Source organism: Scomber scombrus, chromosome 1 (assembly GCF_963691925.1).
Source record: "Scomber scombrus chromosome 1, fScoSco1.1, whole genome shotgun sequence".
NCBI classification, from domain to species: Eukaryota; Metazoa; Chordata; class Actinopteri; order Scombriformes; family Scombridae; genus Scomber; species Scomber scombrus.
The window spans coordinates 28,049,387-28,067,130 of NC_084970.1; the positions used below are offsets into that span (position 1 = coordinate 28,049,387).

Sequence of the window (17,744 nt, forward strand, 5' to 3'; positions counted from 1 at the left end):
TCCAGAGAAAAGGTGTCTAAATTTAGATAAGGTTTGTTCTTAAAACCTGAGGTCACGAGGTTTAACCTTGTGACTACACTTATCACTCACACCAACTGCGGCCTAGAGCCAGATAGTGAGAGCTGTCAGTACACTGCGCCCTACTTACCAGCTAAGTGTTGAAAAGTGGTATATGGAGAACATTACAAATGTGTATTTTATGCATGCCAAGAGTCTTAAAATAAATGGCTCCTAATATAATTTTGTAGATCTTGTATTTTAATGGCTAGCAGTGTGACAGCTGGACAGAGAGGCACATCTCATTATAATGACAACAAGAGAAAAAAAAGTTATAGGAGGATCATTTATTGACAAGTGCAACCATCCTCTGAACATATCCATCAACTCTCTTGGAGTATACGCTGTAACAAAGCAATAAATATGGTCGATATAAAATCATGCCAGCATTTGATGCCGTCAGTTTAACATTTACAAAAAAAATCATAGCAGTCAGCTAAATGAGCTGCCAGGTAGAAACTTAAGGCAAGGCGGTCTTCTTCTTGCAGGCTGAATATATGCTCCTTTTAGCTGATCAGATGACCTGAAATAGAGAAAAATATAGTTAGAATCACACATATGATAAAGTCATATTGTAGCAGGTCAGTCAGATGATTTTTGTACCTTTGTTAAAGAGACTTCTGGATGTTATTCAGGATGTCACCATAGACAAAGTTGAACAGTTGTTCCTTTGACTTAGTTCCATCTAGCTGCACTGTAGTGACATAAAAACCACATTTAAAAATCAATACAACTATATTTCATCTTTGAATATGAATACAGTCAAAAGTAAAATTCGAAGAAACAAAATGCAGATACTTACACACATCAACATCTGATGTCTCCATGATGTTTTTGTGTTTCAGATACATGGGCCAGACGTGACCATCAAACAGGCCGGGGGGGTCTGGCACCGTGTAGTTCCTAGAGCTGCAGGAGACAAAAAACAATGTAAACAAAACAGCAGGCGAGACAACAAATACCCTTCCTAGAAAGGTGTAAACACTAATGCACTTACCACCTCCTCTTTTTGCATTCTTCGTACGGGATGGAAATAAAGTAACGTTGGTTCAGCGCGTTGATCAAAGGTCTGCAAGGGTAAAGACAAATTAAGATCCAGCTTGATGGCCCCATTTCCTTTTTTAAATAGTGGAAAAACCCCACTAATGAACTAATAAATAGCATGTGTACTTACTCGTAGGTGTAAAGCAGGAAGCCCTCCACGATAAGGATATGAGTCTCCTCCTCCTTATCATTTTCGGACTTTGGAACGATTTCCGTATCCAGTGTGTTATTAACGCCATGAGACTTTTCAAACTTCACCGGGTTCTCCAGCCATGCGTAGATGGTACTCATCATGGCGTCCATGTCCAGAGCAGTAATGACTGAAGGTTAAAAGCAGGTAGGAAGGGTGGAAGGAGGGAGAAAAAACAAAATATAGAAAATTGCAGAAATCAAGTAAGAAACGTGTGTCAAGTATTCATGTTAGGATATTTTGCATGCAGATTGCAAATGAAGAAAGATGTTACATTTAGAGCAAACATACGCACATACACACCACCAACTAACAAACAAACAAACAGACACACAAACCCTTCCATTAAAAACCCCGGCTTACCATCATACTGCTTAAAGCCATCTTCGACTTCAATCTGATCTTGGGGCTGAAACATACATTGATAAGATGTACCCAGGTACATACGACTAGTGCTACACGCTGCTATATGGAAGTCTCTGATAGCGTTTTGTCTATCTTTTACACACTTGCTTGTAACGTTACTGTTTCTCGTAACATAGGCAGCAAAGTATAAAAACAACCCCACCATTTCATCTTAGTCTTACTCATTACAAATCCCCTTCTTTTTGTTTATGATATTAAATATTTGTTTAAAAATGATCAATAAGTGTATGAGGCTCACCTTGAAGAAGTCATCCTGATGTACCACACAACAGTTGGGCAGGTTCTTGATCAGTCTGTTGGTGAGGGTGGTTTTCCCTCCATTGGTTACGCTGCGTGAAACAAAAGATATGAAGGGCAAATAAATGATGCAAGCCACGTTGAAGTTGTAAGCCTGCAAAGTTAATGATTAGACAGCGAGAGAAAGTGCTATAAATATATCAGGATCATAAACTTGATAGTGCAGTAACATGTAACATGTAATGAATGAGTTATTATGATACATTTCTATACTATGAATTAACACTCATTTAGATTTTCTTTTAGCACATACTGTGAACAGGAAAAAAGGGTGGGTCAACCTGGTACAATGTTATAAGGCGGGTTTGCTCCACCCCCCCACCCCCCAATGCTTTTAGCCTCTCAATGTTATTAACTGTGTCGTTAGCTATAAACACAGAGGGGTCTTTCATGTCCACACACAACAGACGCACAGAAAGACAACTGCGACATGTTTGGCTTTTTCACAGCTTCAACAATAGCTCAAGAAAACGGAAGCAAGCACTTAGCGGATGTCATGACCGCCTTCTCCACGTGTTCCGGGCTTTTACGGCCTAGCACTGCAGCCATGCTAGCCGGCTATCCATGCATGCTCCCCCCTTTTCAACCACCAACCCCTTCCCTCCCTAACACCGGGGCCCATTCATTCGGTTTTGCACTCACCCGCCGATGCCGATGATGTACTTCATGATTGCTGGATTGGGTTAGAGCTCGTCGATGAAAAAAATGAAAAGCGAGTTCAAAAACGTCAATGAACCGGTTCGGGACGAACAAGTGATCAACGGGAAGAAAGCTTAAAAAAGAAAGGTTGCAAAAAGGAAGGGTCAACTACTCGATTCCTCCATGGCAGATGGGTTGAGTGAGTTTTAAGTGTGAGCGGAGACGAGGTGTCACTCGGACGCGGTCTTCCACCGAGAGAGGGTCTTACTTCCCTGTCACTACTACACATACTGAAGAGAGAAGCATGATTGGCTATTTAAACGCCTCGAGAGCCACGGAAAACCCAGATCAGCCAATCATAAGCCACTACGACCGCAGCAACCCACGTTACCCCCGCCCCCTCGGCAATTCTATCTACAATGAACAGACACTACAGTATATGACATACACACAGACAGACAAATGGTGTGTGTCTTAAATACGGTCTATGGGAAAAACAAAAGATTAAGCAGAATAAAACATAAAATAACTATGAAATATAAAAAACAAATGATTAAGCAGTTGTTAGTTTTTAAAACAGTTTCATTGGTCAGATCATTTTCTAGTAATACATAGAGATTTTATTTTATTTTATTTTAATATAATTGTATATTATTATATTTTCATCATCTCCTTACTGTATGTATGTTTAATGTTTTAAATGCACATAATACAAAAACATAATACAAAAACTAAAACATGCAGGGTTTTTTTTTTATTAAGAATAGAAAACAATAACTAACAAAAGAGAAATGTGCAGAAGGAGCCAATAAAACCCAAAAAGACTTGTTGGGTGGCCTCTCCCATTGTGAGACATTCATTGTTTTCTACTTTGTATGCCTTGTTACTGGTCTCTGTGTATTACTTTGTCTCTGCTTTGTCTGTCACAGCACTTTGTAAATTCTGTTTTTAAAAGGTGCTATATAAATGAAGTTATTATTAGTATTTGGGCACATTAGGATGTTTTCTTTCTTTGAACCCTTCATACAAAAAGAAAAAAAAAAACTCAGTAATTAAAAGATCCCCTCAAATGTGCTTTCATTTCACTAAAGATTTCAGATTTGACAAACAAAACATACAATTAGCTTTTAGAATAAATTGTTATGGTTGTAACTACCCAGCAGTATATGACATAGTTTAAATTAGCTCCACCTTGGCCAACAACAGTAAAATGCCATATAACCTATGTATACATCAGAATTAACAATCCAATATTATAATGTTTAACACTCACGCTGACAGGGGATCATTTCACTGATAGGTACTTATCTTACTCATGCCTTCATCTTACTTATATACCTTTACTTTATTAAGATCCTGAATGCACAACTTTAACTTGTAATTAAGTTTTTCCTCACTGTGATATAGCTGCTTTTACTTTAGGGCTGCGACTAATGATTATTTTCATCATTAATTCATCGGTTGATTATTTTCTTAATGAATTGATTAGTTGCTTGAGCCATAAAATGCCAGAATATGGTGAAAATTTGACTTTGTTACTTCATAGTGCACGCCCACCTTGGCCATACTTCATTAACATATACTTCTTACATGTTAATTCATCAATCATTTAAGGTCATTTAAGCTAAGCAAATACATTTTGCCTTACTTGATATGATTTGTACTGTACTGTACAATGATTTTATTTGATCATTTTTACACTGTGTTTACTCATGGAGAAGAGTAGAGGAATGTAAATACCTAGTTTTACAATCATTGAATCTTTGATGAATGCAATGATATATTGACTAAAGTAGACTTATTGCACATATAATAATGTCTGTAAGTAAATATATATAAAACACTAATAAAAAAAGAGAAAAACTTCAAAATGTACACATAAGACAGTAAAACAGAAAGTTATGTAAGAGTGTACATTCAACATAAGTTTTCACAGTTCATTGTTAAAAGCATTGAACTCATTTATTGGGCCTCTCTGTACTACTAAGACCTTAACAGACACATGTTAACAATATAGGGGATACGTTGTAGGCATAGTGCAAATTACTTTCTCCTCTTATATTATTTTTTCTGTTTCACACACATCAGTATACGGATTATGTAAGACAAGGAGGCCTGAGCTGCTATAGCTCATTCAGAGACAACAGTTGATAATAAAAGTTAGAGACACGAAAACAACAAACAAAAGGGGCCTAAACATTTCTTAACATCTCTCTGTGGTGTCTATTTTACCAGCCTGCCTCTGACCTCTCTTTGTTTTGTTTAGAAACTTCTCTACCGACTCTATGACACAGTTTCCTGAGGTTACACCAAAATATTACTTATGTCGGGGTTTACACCCTCGAGAACCTCAAGTATGAAGACGAAGTCGCCAAGTGTGGAATTCATTTCAGCTTGTAAGACTTCTATTCATAGTTTCACTCTGATTCATTCTGCCAATTTGGAGCCCAGGACTGAGATTTTCTTGAATTTCTTGAAACTGTACAACTATATACTGCAAAAAAACTGTTTACACCCAAGTCAGATATAATGTTTCAAGAGGGTCAAGCTGTTAACTTCTCCACTCCTATGATGATACTGATTAATATCGAAGTCTACAAGCGAGATGAAGACTTCTGAAAATCTTGTTTCTCATTTGTCTACCATGTGATGTCATGACATTAACGTCACCTTCAAAATGTGACTGAGAGATTCTTGGTACTTAAAGCGTTACATGAAGGTCTTGTCACATTTTTCATGCAATTACTAGATATAATGAGGACAATCTTTTCTACGAATCCCTGTTTTTGTTCAGGCCCGTGATGTGATGGTTATTGTCTGCAGATTAGTCTAATTGAAGTTTGAACAAAACATTCGTGGCTTAATCATTTCTCATTGGATCAATGGCTAAATAAATATCTATAGTATCAAAGGATAATTTGAATGTTGTGGTATGCAGTAGTTGTACAAGTTGGTGTCTGATGCACTCTTGTAAAAGTAAAAGCGTTCGAATGTTTACATAATCAAAATGTACTTAAAGTATCAAAAGTAAAACCATTTGTTATGCAGAAGCAGTTTCTGTCAGTGTTATATTATGATATGACTACGATATAGGAATATTATTACTGATGCATTGCTGTGTAAGCAGTATTTTAATGTTGTGGCTGGACAAGGTTAGGTTAATTGTAACTACTTTATAAACTAGTGGTTCAATCTATAACAATTTATCAGATTTTACAACCTGATCATATGTTTTGTGTGTGAAATGTTGATCTGAAAAGTCCATAACTGTCAGGAAAATGAAGTGGAGTACAAGAATAAAGTAGCACAACATTGAAATACTTCAAGTACAACTGTATTAGTATTTTATTCTATTAATAACTACAGGAGTAAGTGCACTTAATTACAATCTACTGTAACATAAAAGAGCAAAACAAATAACATAAAATATAAATAAATAAAAAATAAAATTAACATAATGCCAGTTTATGAGAGTAATAATAAGACATTGTGTAGTATCGTTCAGCACATTGGAGCTCAAATTGTATCATGTGATAGAAAAATAATGAAACCCAAATATTTATTTTGTGTGTCATTTGATAAAGTTTTATTGAAGGCTATTGCATCTACTACTACAACTTTATACACCTTATTTTTATCACATTATTGTGTTACTCTTTCAATAATGGGTTTGCGGATCAGCGCATGAATCTGCTTACTTGGCTTAATTTATGTTCTATTGGACATCCTGACAAATAGTTGCGCAACTTTATGTTGCGTTAATATTTCACATGACACTGTATTGCTATAGCAGCTGTGTGTATATTTCCTTGTTTAATCATTAGTTCATGTACCTAAATACATAAACAGAGATTTTGCACTTCAAAAATCAGGTGTAACTGGTTTTGTCAGGGTTTCTTGACATGAGCCTAACAAGACATGTACTGCTGAATCAGCTGCAAAGCAAATACTGTACTGTCCCACATACAAATGTCTCATAAACCTGTGAGATACTGCGGGGTCTATGAACATACTCCTATGAATGTACACTGTGTTCTTTTTTGCACTTTTTTTTTCTTTCACGCACTCTCTCTCTCTCTCTCTCTCTCTCTCTCTCTCTCTCTCTCTCTCTCTCTCTCTCTCTCTCTCTCTCTCTCTCTCTCTCTCTCTCTCTCTCTCTCTGTCTCTCTCTCTCATTCTCTCTCTCTCTCTCTCTCTGTTTCTCTGTGTCTGGTTGTCACATTGCACCTCAGATTTCCAGCAGTCACATTTGTGTCATCCTGCTTTTTTCACATTTAATCTGATTGTTTTTCCATGAATGCCACATTTTCTGCATGACTTCAGTTTGTTCACAGTGCATTCAGGATATCTACTATTCAATTTGATGGCGTGATACAGTTGCTGGATCATGTTGTATCAAAGCATGGTTGAGATTTATGCATGTGCCGATTAAAATATAGCACTTGTGTTTCTCTAATGGATGCTTTTAGTAATACAGAAAGTTTAATAGTTACTGCACATTATGTTCTGTGCTTATTGCTGAATGAAAGCACTCAAACACCTGACTGCCATCTGCTGGCTGTGAAAGCTTCTCCTTTTGAAAAGCCGTGGCCTTCCTGTGCCCTTTCACTTTCAGCTCCCCATTTAGACCACAAGACAAGCAGAGTGACGCGTACAGTCACGTACAAGCTGTTTGTATGTTTCCTGTTATCAGTTTTTTAAGCTCACTCACTTGGCCTCTCAGTATCATAAGAATAACTAAACAAGTCAAATGAATTTTATTCATACAGCCCAAAATTGGAATCACAGATTTGCCTCAAAGGCTTTACAATCTTCACATCATATGATAATCTCTATCTCTAGACAGTCAGATTTGAAACTTTTTTTTACTGTGGCAGATCATTTTCAGTGGTAAATGGAGAAGAGAGGAACACATCCAGAGAGAGAGAAGTAGTTCTCTAAAGTGAATAGGGTTCAGATTTTTGGATCGAAAGTACAGAAGAATCTATTTACTGTAAAGAGTATAGTAATATAGTTTATGTAGTATAGTTAATAATAAATCTATCAATGACTTTTTTCTGCTTTTTGAGTCACATGTGTTTGGAATGATGCTAAAGAGAAAACCCCAGGAAACAGCTCAAACTTAGAAGTCCCAGGAAATGATCAATGGTAATATGAAACTTCAGCTGTCCAAATCAATCAAATCAAGCAGATACTTTTTAATGTTACGGTTTTACTGCCAGTGTTTTACCAATGCACTATTGATCAAGTTATATAATCGTGCACTATGGAAATGAACCAGTTATTCCACATTATTTGTAAAATCATTATTCCACTATTATTCTTCACCACCACTTCACTTCTTCACCACTATTCTCAACCTTTTAATCTTTCTGAGTGACTATTCTCAACCTTGACAAACAGTGAAGGTTGAACATTCTTTTTTTGTAACTTTAAATGTGCCTCAGTGTATTATGGTGTGTGAAACTATGTGATACAGGCAGACGCTTGATGGCCACTCCAAAGATGATAACAAAGGAATGTAAAACATTGTTAGTTTGATGGCAACAGTTAGTTTGATAAAAAGGAGACAAAAATTATGAGTTAGGCCAAAGGAAGTGTGACGATGGGACTGGGTTAAGTTTGGCTCTACAGTTGTAGGTCTAAGAAGTTCAGTATAAATGTTTGTGTTTGTGGACCAACTCGGTTCATATGCATTCTGCTTATTATACAGTAAACCTATTATTGCATTGAAACTGCCAGTTCCTGTGTGTTCCCCTGTGATTTTGAAGTAACATGTTGTGGAGAGCCTGAAGAATTCACTGTCCAAGCTGAAGGTATTTCCAATGACAACTGTCACAAAGAAACACAACGTATTGGATGCTAAAAAGATTGTAAATGTGGCAGATATCCACTTGATGTGACTAACTCAGACTGCTGAATCCTCATATAAGCTCTAGATAAACTTTAAAATTCATTTCACACAAAATTACAATGAGAGTATATTTGAAAGAGATCTTTTAACAGCCAGTATGAATAGGAGGGATGATACAGTGTGGAAAACCTCTTTCAGTGTTCATACGGGCACCTATCCTTTAAATAGTTGATCTTCAAACCCCTTTATATAAAACCTTTATGTATCATACAAGTTCCTTATCTGGGGCCCATTTGATTGTTATTCCATTTAAATATTGTAGTCTTTTGACTTGTCTATTACTTACTGTCCCTTCCTATCTGACTGCACCACACTGTAGTCCAGTAGGTGGCTGTAATTGACCTTTATCCTCGATTCCCATCCGTCAAACTAGTGGAAGCACAACTAGTTGTAAGTAGAGCAAAATTGGCAATGTGGTATATAGTTGAACTAAGTGGAAATCAAGCAGAGCACCCAGCAAAGTAATGTTGAATACTGCTTGGGAGTGGGGAGCGGGAAAAAGAAGAAAGAGTGTTTCATTTTCAGTATGTTCAGCTGCCGAATAGTAAAGGAAAGCCTAAAAAACAACTGGGAACATTATCTCCAGATTTATACATATGGGGCCCAATATCCCAAAACTGAAAACTCAGGCTTTGACTTTTACATCCCAGACCTTGAAACTGTAAAGCACAAACGACTTTAAGAGGGAGTTACAGTATATACAACAGAACTAAAAGCTATAATATGGGCACTAGAGTGGGTAGAGGAGGTCATGCCGAATAGGGCCATCATATGCACAGTCTAAGCCTCGATTTTAATGGAAGAAAACAAGTCAGGGGCCTGACCGGACCTTGTGGTGGAGTTGTTGGTTCTGTTGGATAAAATTGAACAGGCCGGAGGCTCAGTGGGTTTTTTATTTGGGTGCCAGCCCATGTTGGGGTAGAAGGGAATGAGGCAGCACATATGGCAGCTAAAAGGGCACCAAAGAGAAACAATTATCTGAGTGTATCTGAATGAGGATTTATGATATCTATAATACTGTAAAGACAGAGCATTGTTATCTAGGTAACAAGAGAAAGCACATTTTCATTATGACCAGACTAAGACTAGGACACTGTAGATTGACATGAGACAGAGTGAAGATAGGCAAGCGTGGAAACTGCAGAAAACAATAAACTGTTAAACATCTTCTTGTGAAGAACAAAGAGCACAGTTATATAGGGTGAATTATTGTGATGTGTGACACTGCCAAAAGTGGGACATCTGAGCTCAAATGCATCCATATATTTTTCTAACAAATGCTAATGAAAGGGCTGCTGTCAAATTAAATCTGGGGTGATTAAAATCCCTTGACTACACACATGTGATTCCATAGATTTGGGTGGGGCAATCTTCTTTCTGTTAATTATATACATTTATTATAAATGAAGCAATGCTGCCAATTGTTATCAGATTGTGTTTATGACATATCCATGCATCAAAACATACTGTATTATGTTTAAAACATGTTTCATAGCCTATTTGTTTTTATTTCAGTCAATTTTTCCCTGTCCCACTTAAGAAAATGTAGTCTGGTACAGCTGGTTTTTACTAATGTGGGGGAGTCATATACACTCTTAAACTGGTGAAATATTTAAGCACATTAAAAGTGCAAAACCAAAAGTTATTTAGGGGTCTAAGTCCTGTAATAAAATAAATATATATATTATGCTCAAGCGCCAATTGCAAATATTGTCCCACTTTACTTTTTTCACCCTACCACATTATAACATACGGACAGTCTCAATAAGGAGCATCTTAATTCCACCAAGAACCAGTGAAAGATTGTGAAAGCCACCATACTTGAATCCACCACAAGAGGATTACAATACATAATACCGACCTGTGAGAGGCAGCAATGTGCTGCAAAGCATCTAGCCTACCATAAATACACAAGAAGGAGAAGAAGAAGAAGAAGAAGAAGAAGAAGAAGAAGAAGAAGAAGAAGAAGAAGAAGAAGAAGAGGCCAAAATATTATTATTTTATATATAATTATTTTAGTAAAGCTTGCTGACTAATAGCTGTTGAAAGACTAAGAACATTCCCAAACCCAGGATGCAACCTTTACAGTCATAAAAAACTAAAGAGACCAGAAAATATTCAAATTTGAGCAGCTTGAATCAGAGAATTTTCTTCTTAAAAATGAACAATGAATCGATTGTAAAAGTATTTGGTAATTAATTCAACAGTGGGCAACTGATTGATTAATCAACTAATCATTGCAGCCCTGTTTTACATAAATGAAAAGGGACAGCGGCCCACTTCTCCCATCATATTTGATCTTAAGTCACATGTTTGTTTTGTGTGCGTGTGTGTGTGTGTGTTTTTTTTTTTTTTTGTTGCTTTTTAAAAATGTTTTATTAATTGATCTGAACAGTTGGCAGTGGCAGGCATTTCTGATACCAGTCTTTTCATAAAGAAAAGGAAGCTGCTTTTTGTTAACACTTAATATATTAGGGTTGCTTTGCATTTTTCATTTCCTGCAGAGTTATGTAGGCTATGTGCAGAGTTAGATGCTAAAAGGCTGTTTTCACATGCATCTGCTGAAGGAGGACGTTTTTCTATGCTCACCTTAAATCAGAGTTTAACACGTACACCTATGAGAATTTTTGGTTAAGATCACATGTTTAAGTGTGTGTGTGTGTGTGTGTGTGTGTGTGTGTGTGTGTGTGTGTGTGTGTGTGTGTGTGTGTGTGTACATGGATTTTAATGAATAGGAAATGTATTTGATACATAAAATAGCTTATTTTTCCAGTAATGTAAATATCCACAAACCAACGCCTACCTCAATGTGGAAATAAACTGAGATACATAATAAAACAAATTAAAAGTACAAATGTTACTGACATAATAATTTCAAGGTCCATTTACGAGCTTTTTCAGAATTTGATGCTCAAGTACTTCTCATAAATGAGACAGCCTCACATTAACATGATGCTTTAAATTCACAGAAAGATTGAACTAATAGAAAGTTATAATGAGATGTGGTTATAATAATAAATCTGGGGGTTACACGTTATTAATAAAGGCGCTTGCTGATGAGGATACATATTTTCAAGAAATCAGTGTAAACTTTACATTTTTAAGCCCACAGAAGAATTGTGATCTTCTGAAAGTTCATTCATCTTCTGCCTTGTAGCAGTAGACGCCATGCTTGTGCTGGGGAGGTGGAAAGCCAAAGCTGCGCACCCCCGGCTCAGATGGACCGCAGTTTCTTCTTGGTCTGGTGATAGGATACCGAACGCTTCCGTCAACCAGCCAGCCAGCATCGCAGTGATCCAGCCCCGAGAATTTCCAGGCAGAAAAGAGCTGTCCAACTTTGGCAATCTCTGCTCCGTTCTCCACACAGGCCTGCCGAGCCTCTGTCAAGTTCATCTTGTCATAGGGCTGAAGATAGTACACCTTTCCTTTAGAGGAAACACAGTTATTGCTTTATTTAGAGATGTTTCTGCAGGTTAAATGTAGATTCACATCCTCCATTAGAATGTACACAATTTGACTAGTTGAAAAGACTCATGGAATAGGTGTTGATTTACTTTAAACTGTTGAACTGTCAATGTACACAAACCAAAATAAATGTATGATGTTAGGGTAAAAATATTTCTATTATTATTTCTATTATTATTTTTGATTGATTAAGATAATGAGTAAAAAAAACTCTTGAAAAATGGACAAAACATAACCCATAGTCAGCATGTTATAATTTGGCTCTGAGTCATTGTAAGATGAAGGAATATGTGTGAATTACTGCTTTAATTTCCTTCATTCGATTTATTGTTACTTAACACAGCAATACAATAACACTTTGAGCATAGAGGTCAATGTAGATTTAATGAGGCTTTATTTTTGGCTTTACTGTATGTATATTGCACATAATATCCAGTGACAGCACCTTCTTAAGGAAGGAAACAGAGACAGAGATACAAAAATGTGCCTTTTGGCAAAGATAGCTTTACAGCAAGGTGGTAGGCTACTTTATCATTGGAATATAATAGTAATGCGTTGATGAAGACAAAAATGAGGGTGGCACTTTTTCAAGTAGTGGATATTTAATAGGCCTTTTCCAGGGAAGGCATTTGGACAGGTCACAGGGGAAAAGCATGTGTGCTATTAAAATGAATTCCATTTAGCTATTTTGGTTTCAGGGACATGGCATTGTGCATGCATGATGGCAGAGAGCTGAGGTTGTTAGTAACACCTGTGCTTTTCCTTCCATAACATGTTGTTGGTCTCACTCCACATTAAATTCTCAAAGATCACTTCACCTGGCAGTGCGGAGGAGAAACAGAAGACATCGAAGCGATGAAGGTGCAGCTCTCGTCTACCGTAGCTCCGGACCCCTGGAGCGAGGCCATGTCCTCCACAGGGCATTCTGGGCCGGGTGATGGGGTACTGGACTGTCCCATCAGCCAACCAGCCTGCGTTGCACCAGTGCAGGCCTTCTTTCCAGGACTGGAAGAGCTGAGTGAAGGTGGCCAGTGTAGAGTCCTGCTCCTCACAGGCCTGCTGGGCACCCAGGAAGCTCAGGTGGTAACGTCCACGAGGGTGCTGGTAGGGAAACACCACACCTGGGTAGTGGAATGAATCAGACAGCTGTTATTTTGTAATCGAAAGATGAACGTCTTCATTTTATGTGGGTTTGCACAGTAAAAGTCTGCAGCGTTTTGATTACCTTTAAAATATGTACTCTAATAATATTATTACTAATACCACTGGTAGTATCTTTGCATCCTCTGCTATTAATACTTACTTTACTGTTAAAATTGCTTATATTATTAAGCTATTATAACTATTTCTCCTTCCTCAGGCAGACATTACAGAGTCCCACAGTGCAAATAACTGCCTCAAACCATCATTCATCCTAACCCCTTTTAGAGACTTCTAGATAGCACCAAGACATAGATATGCATGTATCATATGGATATTTAAATCATTGCCATAATTATAATTGCCATGATTGTCACCATAATTGTATGTGTAATATCTGTCTGCTGCCAGAATGTGTGTGTATGTCTATGTATTTTATTTATTTATTTAGTACATCTATTATCTTGTTATCTTTGTATGATCTGGTTTTTTTCACTATATGTTTGTCTGATGGCTTTTGTTTAGATTTTGCGTCGTTGATGGTGTTTCTCATGACTGATGTAAGCAGTGCTCTCATGGACCAAGACAAAGTTCCCTTGAGGGACAATACAGGTTATCTTACTTTAACTACAGTTACTGCAACTAAAAGATCTATTACTTTTCAAATGATTTAAAATGTCTCATCCTGCCAGTTACAACGAGACTTATCAGAATATGAAATCTGATCTAATGTCGTGAGAAATTATTAAATCCTTGTTACAGAAGAAAGGAATAGACCATTGAGAGTGAGATTGAGTGTAAGCAGTCAGTATAAAGCAACACATTTAGTTGAAGGAACTCGCATTAAGTCTAGTAAAAGTGTAACATTTTAGATTGAAGTACCTCTTAACTCGAGCTTGACCGACGTGCTCTTGTCCTCCAGTCCGTCCACCAACTCACAGACGTAACGTCCTGAATCGTTCAGCTGGAGTTCAGTCATCATGAGTGTAGCGTCTCCTGGGAAGTCCTGCCTGAGCTGAACTCGACCTCTGATCAACAGATGACAAACAACAAACCAACAGACACACTATAAGGAAAAGGTTATAAAGGGATCATCAATTAAATACTAATTGATCTTTCCAACAACCTGAAGTCTCCAAAGCTTCGACTGCGGGACCCAATAGCCACCAGCACATCTGTCTCATGTTCTCCAACAACAGGGTACCAGGACCACTTGACCCGGACCTCTCTTGAAGAGTTAAGCTCAGGCTCATACCAAAACCTGCATGGCAGAGTGGCATTACCCCCTCTGACTGCAAAAACAGATGGCTGAGCAGAGTCCACGTGGAGTTTCTCACCGTTGAAATTAACTAGAGGAAATGCAGACATTACATCTGAGAATGGAGTTTGGAAATATGACCTCTGACCTTTATATTAAAAGTTTGACCGTAAGCAGATTTAAATGCATCTCCTAATATAAACATCTATAATAATTTAAAATAAATTTTGCTTATAATGTGCCTACTTTTGCCTTTTCCGTTGAGGTAGTCATGGTAGAAGAAGCGGGTCGGGGTACTGGGGACAGCTAGGGCCCAGTCTGTGAGAGCCAGCTGAACTCCCAACATTAGCAGAGCCTGGATGCAACAAACCATGATCCTGACTGGAATGGCAAATCCTGATCCTGTTTGGTGTCTGTTCAACCCTCAAACCTGTGGAGAGACATCTAATTAGCTCTGTGCTCCCAGAAACACACAGTGGAATAATTACTGTTACTCTGTACGTGTTTGCAGTTACCATTTTTTTGCTGATTACTTAGGCACAGTCTTTGCAACTACAGGCTATTTTGACAAAACTCAACATGCTTTTTCTGTGTGCAGGGCTTAAACACACATACACGCAGGTATCCGAATGTGTTGTCATCCTATGGTCGACGAGGGTCACCTTCAATCACTCTGATTTCATCAGTTGTTCATCATTGTGTTCCTGACTTCCCTTCCTCTCCCCCATCTTACATCACCTCTTCATCCTCCTCTCACTTCTTCACTTCCTTGTCATTGTCCTCTCTGTCATCCGCTTGTTGTCACCCGTCCTAATCTCTGTCTAATACTGGCCTCCATTGTTTTCTAAACCAAATGTTTATCTGTGACTTACTTATAGTGCTCAAGCTCTGATTTGTAAGTGAATTCATTATCCAAAAGTGTTTTCACGTTTCAATGAGGAAAGAAAATTGGCATAACAGTTTTGTAGAGATCAATGTTTACAGTTTTGCTAGAAGTGTGTTATAACATCGCAAACTAAAAGTGTTTTCACGTGTCAATGAGGAAATACAATTGGAGAAATAGTACAGCAATGTAGAGACCAATGTTTACAGGTCTGATAGAAGTAAGTTCATAAAATGCAAATTGAGTGTAAAGCAATGTGTATTAAGTTTGGCACATTTGGTAAATGCATTGGCAATTGTTAATACTTTCAGAGATAGTGATTCAATAATCATTGTTTGTGTTTCAGGAAAAAAAACTAACACACAATCTATTGTCATTTTTCAGTAACACGGGGTGTAGTGACAGTACAGTGCCAGTAGAGGCCAGTATGATACCATGTTGGTGAGCTTCGTCTATTTACTATAAAACGTCATGTTTCCATTTAAACAAATCTTAGCTGTGCTTTAAACCTGTAAGTCATGGGAAGTAGGTTCATTTCACTGCGGCCAAAAACAGCTACTTCAAAGTGCACATTTAAAAGATAATATACATAAATGTATTTTCGACAGATGCCTTACTATAATACAGACGGGCTGTACCTACATACAGAACATAATTTCCCCATCCGATTTATTTGCGTCCTTACCTTGATCTGCATTTAGATATATGCTACATCTACCTGTGAAACCCGTTTCCTCGGTGTTAGGGACCTATAACACCTGGACATACGTGAGAACAAAAAACATGAAATAAAAATTCAAAAACTTCTTCTAAATTTAAAGGTGAACGTGAAACAATATCCAAGAGCATAATAAAGCACTTCATTAATATTTGTCGTTCTTCACTCACCGAACAACAGTTCTGCTTTGATAGTTTTAAATCCCTCTGGAAGGAAAAACTGAAGAAAAAGATGTGTGTCTCTCCAAAATGACGCACAACTTCTGATGTTCACAGTGTTGATCTAATATCATTAAAGAAAGCAAAAAAAAAAAAGTATCTGAGTATTTTTCTCTTAGTCGTTAATTAAAAAACTAAAAACAAAAACAACCTTACACCAGATATTTAACACTAAAATAGTTAATGATACGTGGAGTCTAAGGTTGAGCTGAAGAGCTGCTCTGCTGCCAACAGCTCAGCCTGAGTGGACTGAACCTACCTGTGTGTGTGTGTTTCTGCAGCCAGTGAGTGCAAAGAGGACAGGGATGCCAAACATGAAGTCCACCAATTTCATTCACACGTCTTTTAAATGTATAGGGCGAGTATTTAAGCAAATGAAATAATGAAAAAGAATTGCTTTTTTTGTCAAATCATGGACAGTGAAGTGTACATTTGTGAAAACAAAACAAATACATAATAAATAAATGTGTTCCTATCAATGTTCATGTTTGAAGTCAGTATTTTCTGCAAAACTAACACATTTTTTTTTTAAACGATTTAAAATCCAAACAATTTTACACAGGGAAGACTTTTGTCCATATGGATGTAAAACCAAAACCAAAAATTACACTCAGTCTATTTCCCAATGAATAAAATACATACCAATGCTAAATCTGCTTTAGGGTTAAAATGAACCCAAATATATTTGTGTCAATGTGATTATTATGTTAAAGTGATCAAAAGTGACAGTTTGTGCACTGGGTGAATTCATGTATTACAGTAACATTCGGTGAAGTTGTTTTGGTCCTGTCCCCACAAACATCATTTACAGAATCACTGCTTTCTTTTTTTCAAATCAATGAAGGCCCAGCCATAACACATATGCTCATCTTGTCCAGCTGTTTGTGGAGGAATATCTTGTGATCTTGCATCCTTTGCATTGCTCCTTAACACTGTGAAAGCAGATGTTAGTTGACGAGGGTCCCCACATCTCTCCAGCTGGCGACTGCGCTTTCTTGGAATCACTGTGATGTTTTATTGGGAGCCCTGCTATGTCTTGGAAAACACACATGAAATACACATTCTCATACAGTAAAGGTATACACATGCACAGCGGTGACAGATGTGTCAGAGATGCTCCATCCTCCACCACATTCATTTCATGAAGATGAAAGCTGTTGCCAGGGGCCAAACATACCAGGACTGTGAGCTTAGCAGGAAGATGAGGGGCTAAAAGGGTGTAATTACTCTCTTAAACAGCAGGCCAAAGACCAGTAGTCCAGCATGGAGGAGACTCAGAACATCTCTGAGCGTCTGGGACTGAGTTAGTGTTTGCATCGTCAAGGAAACATTGAAGACAGCAAAGCAGAACCTGTTCTGCAAAATGTTTAAGTTTGTTCCTTTTATGCAAATAAAAGTGTCTTACTGTACTTTCCTTTCATATCATATTTGGACATTTTGTTACATAGGAACGTCTACTTTTTAGACCATAACTGCATCTGAACACTGCAATGAT

At 37.5% G+C, this 17,744-nt stretch overlaps 2 protein-coding genes across 2 annotated transcripts; both read right to left on the minus strand.

Moving 5' to 3' along the window:
• Positions 1–329: 329 nt before the first annotated feature.
• Positions 330–2,923, minus strand: mibp2 (muscle-specific beta 1 integrin binding protein 2). Its single transcript, XM_062424887.1, has 8 exons — positions 2,657–2,923; positions 1,956–2,046; positions 1,655–1,700; positions 1,232–1,421; positions 1,055–1,126; positions 860–966; positions 661–751; positions 330–580 (listed from the first exon to the last, which is right to left on the minus strand). The coding sequence occupies exons 1-7, from the start codon at positions 2,680–2,682 to the stop codon at positions 666–668; spliced, it is 618 nt and encodes a 205-aa protein (XP_062280871.1). The 5' UTR covers positions 2,683–2,923; the 3' UTR covers positions 330–580; positions 661–665.
• An 8,779-nt stretch (positions 2,924–11,702) lies between these two features.
• Positions 11,703–14,803, minus strand: LOC133993598 (hyaluronan and proteoglycan link protein 3-like). The gene is made up of 5 exons (XM_062432616.1): positions 14,677–14,803; positions 14,299–14,521; positions 14,055–14,200; positions 12,851–13,153; positions 11,703–11,992 (listed from the first exon to the last, which is right to left on the minus strand). Exons 1-5 carry the CDS (start codon positions 14,801–14,803, stop codon positions 11,703–11,705), a joined length of 1,089 nt encoding a protein of 362 aa, XP_062288600.1.
• Between the last annotated feature and the right edge of the window lie 2,941 nt (positions 14,804–17,744).

What these genes read in the sequence shown, in the direction of transcription:
- mibp2 (XM_062424887.1), bottom strand. Translation starts at nt 2,682, where the DNA reads ATGAAGTACATCATCGGCATCGGCGG. An exon ending in ATCAGGATGACTTCTTCAAG is followed by an intron (nt 1,701 to 1,955) that starts GTGAGCCTCATA and finishes TGTATGTTTCAG; the next exon opens with CCCCAAGATCAGATTGAAGT. An exon ending in TTCCTGCTTTACACCTACGA is followed by an intron (nt 1,127 to 1,231) that starts GTAAGTACACAT and finishes TTACCCTTGCAG; the next exon opens with ACCTTTGATCAACGCGCTGA.
- LOC133993598 (XM_062432616.1), bottom strand. Translation starts at nt 14,803, where the DNA reads ATGGTTTGTTGCATCCAGGCTCTGCTAATGTTGGGAGTTCAGCTGGCT. An exon ending in CCTCAACGGAAAAGGCAAAA is followed by an intron (nt 14,522 to 14,676) that starts GTAGGCACATTA and finishes CATTTCCTCTAG; the next exon opens with TTAATTTCAACGGTGAGAAA. An exon ending in CGAAGCTTTGGAGACTTCAG is followed by an intron (nt 14,201 to 14,298) that starts GTTGTTGGAAAG and finishes TCTGTTGATCAG; the next exon opens with AGGTCGAGTTCAGCTCAGGC.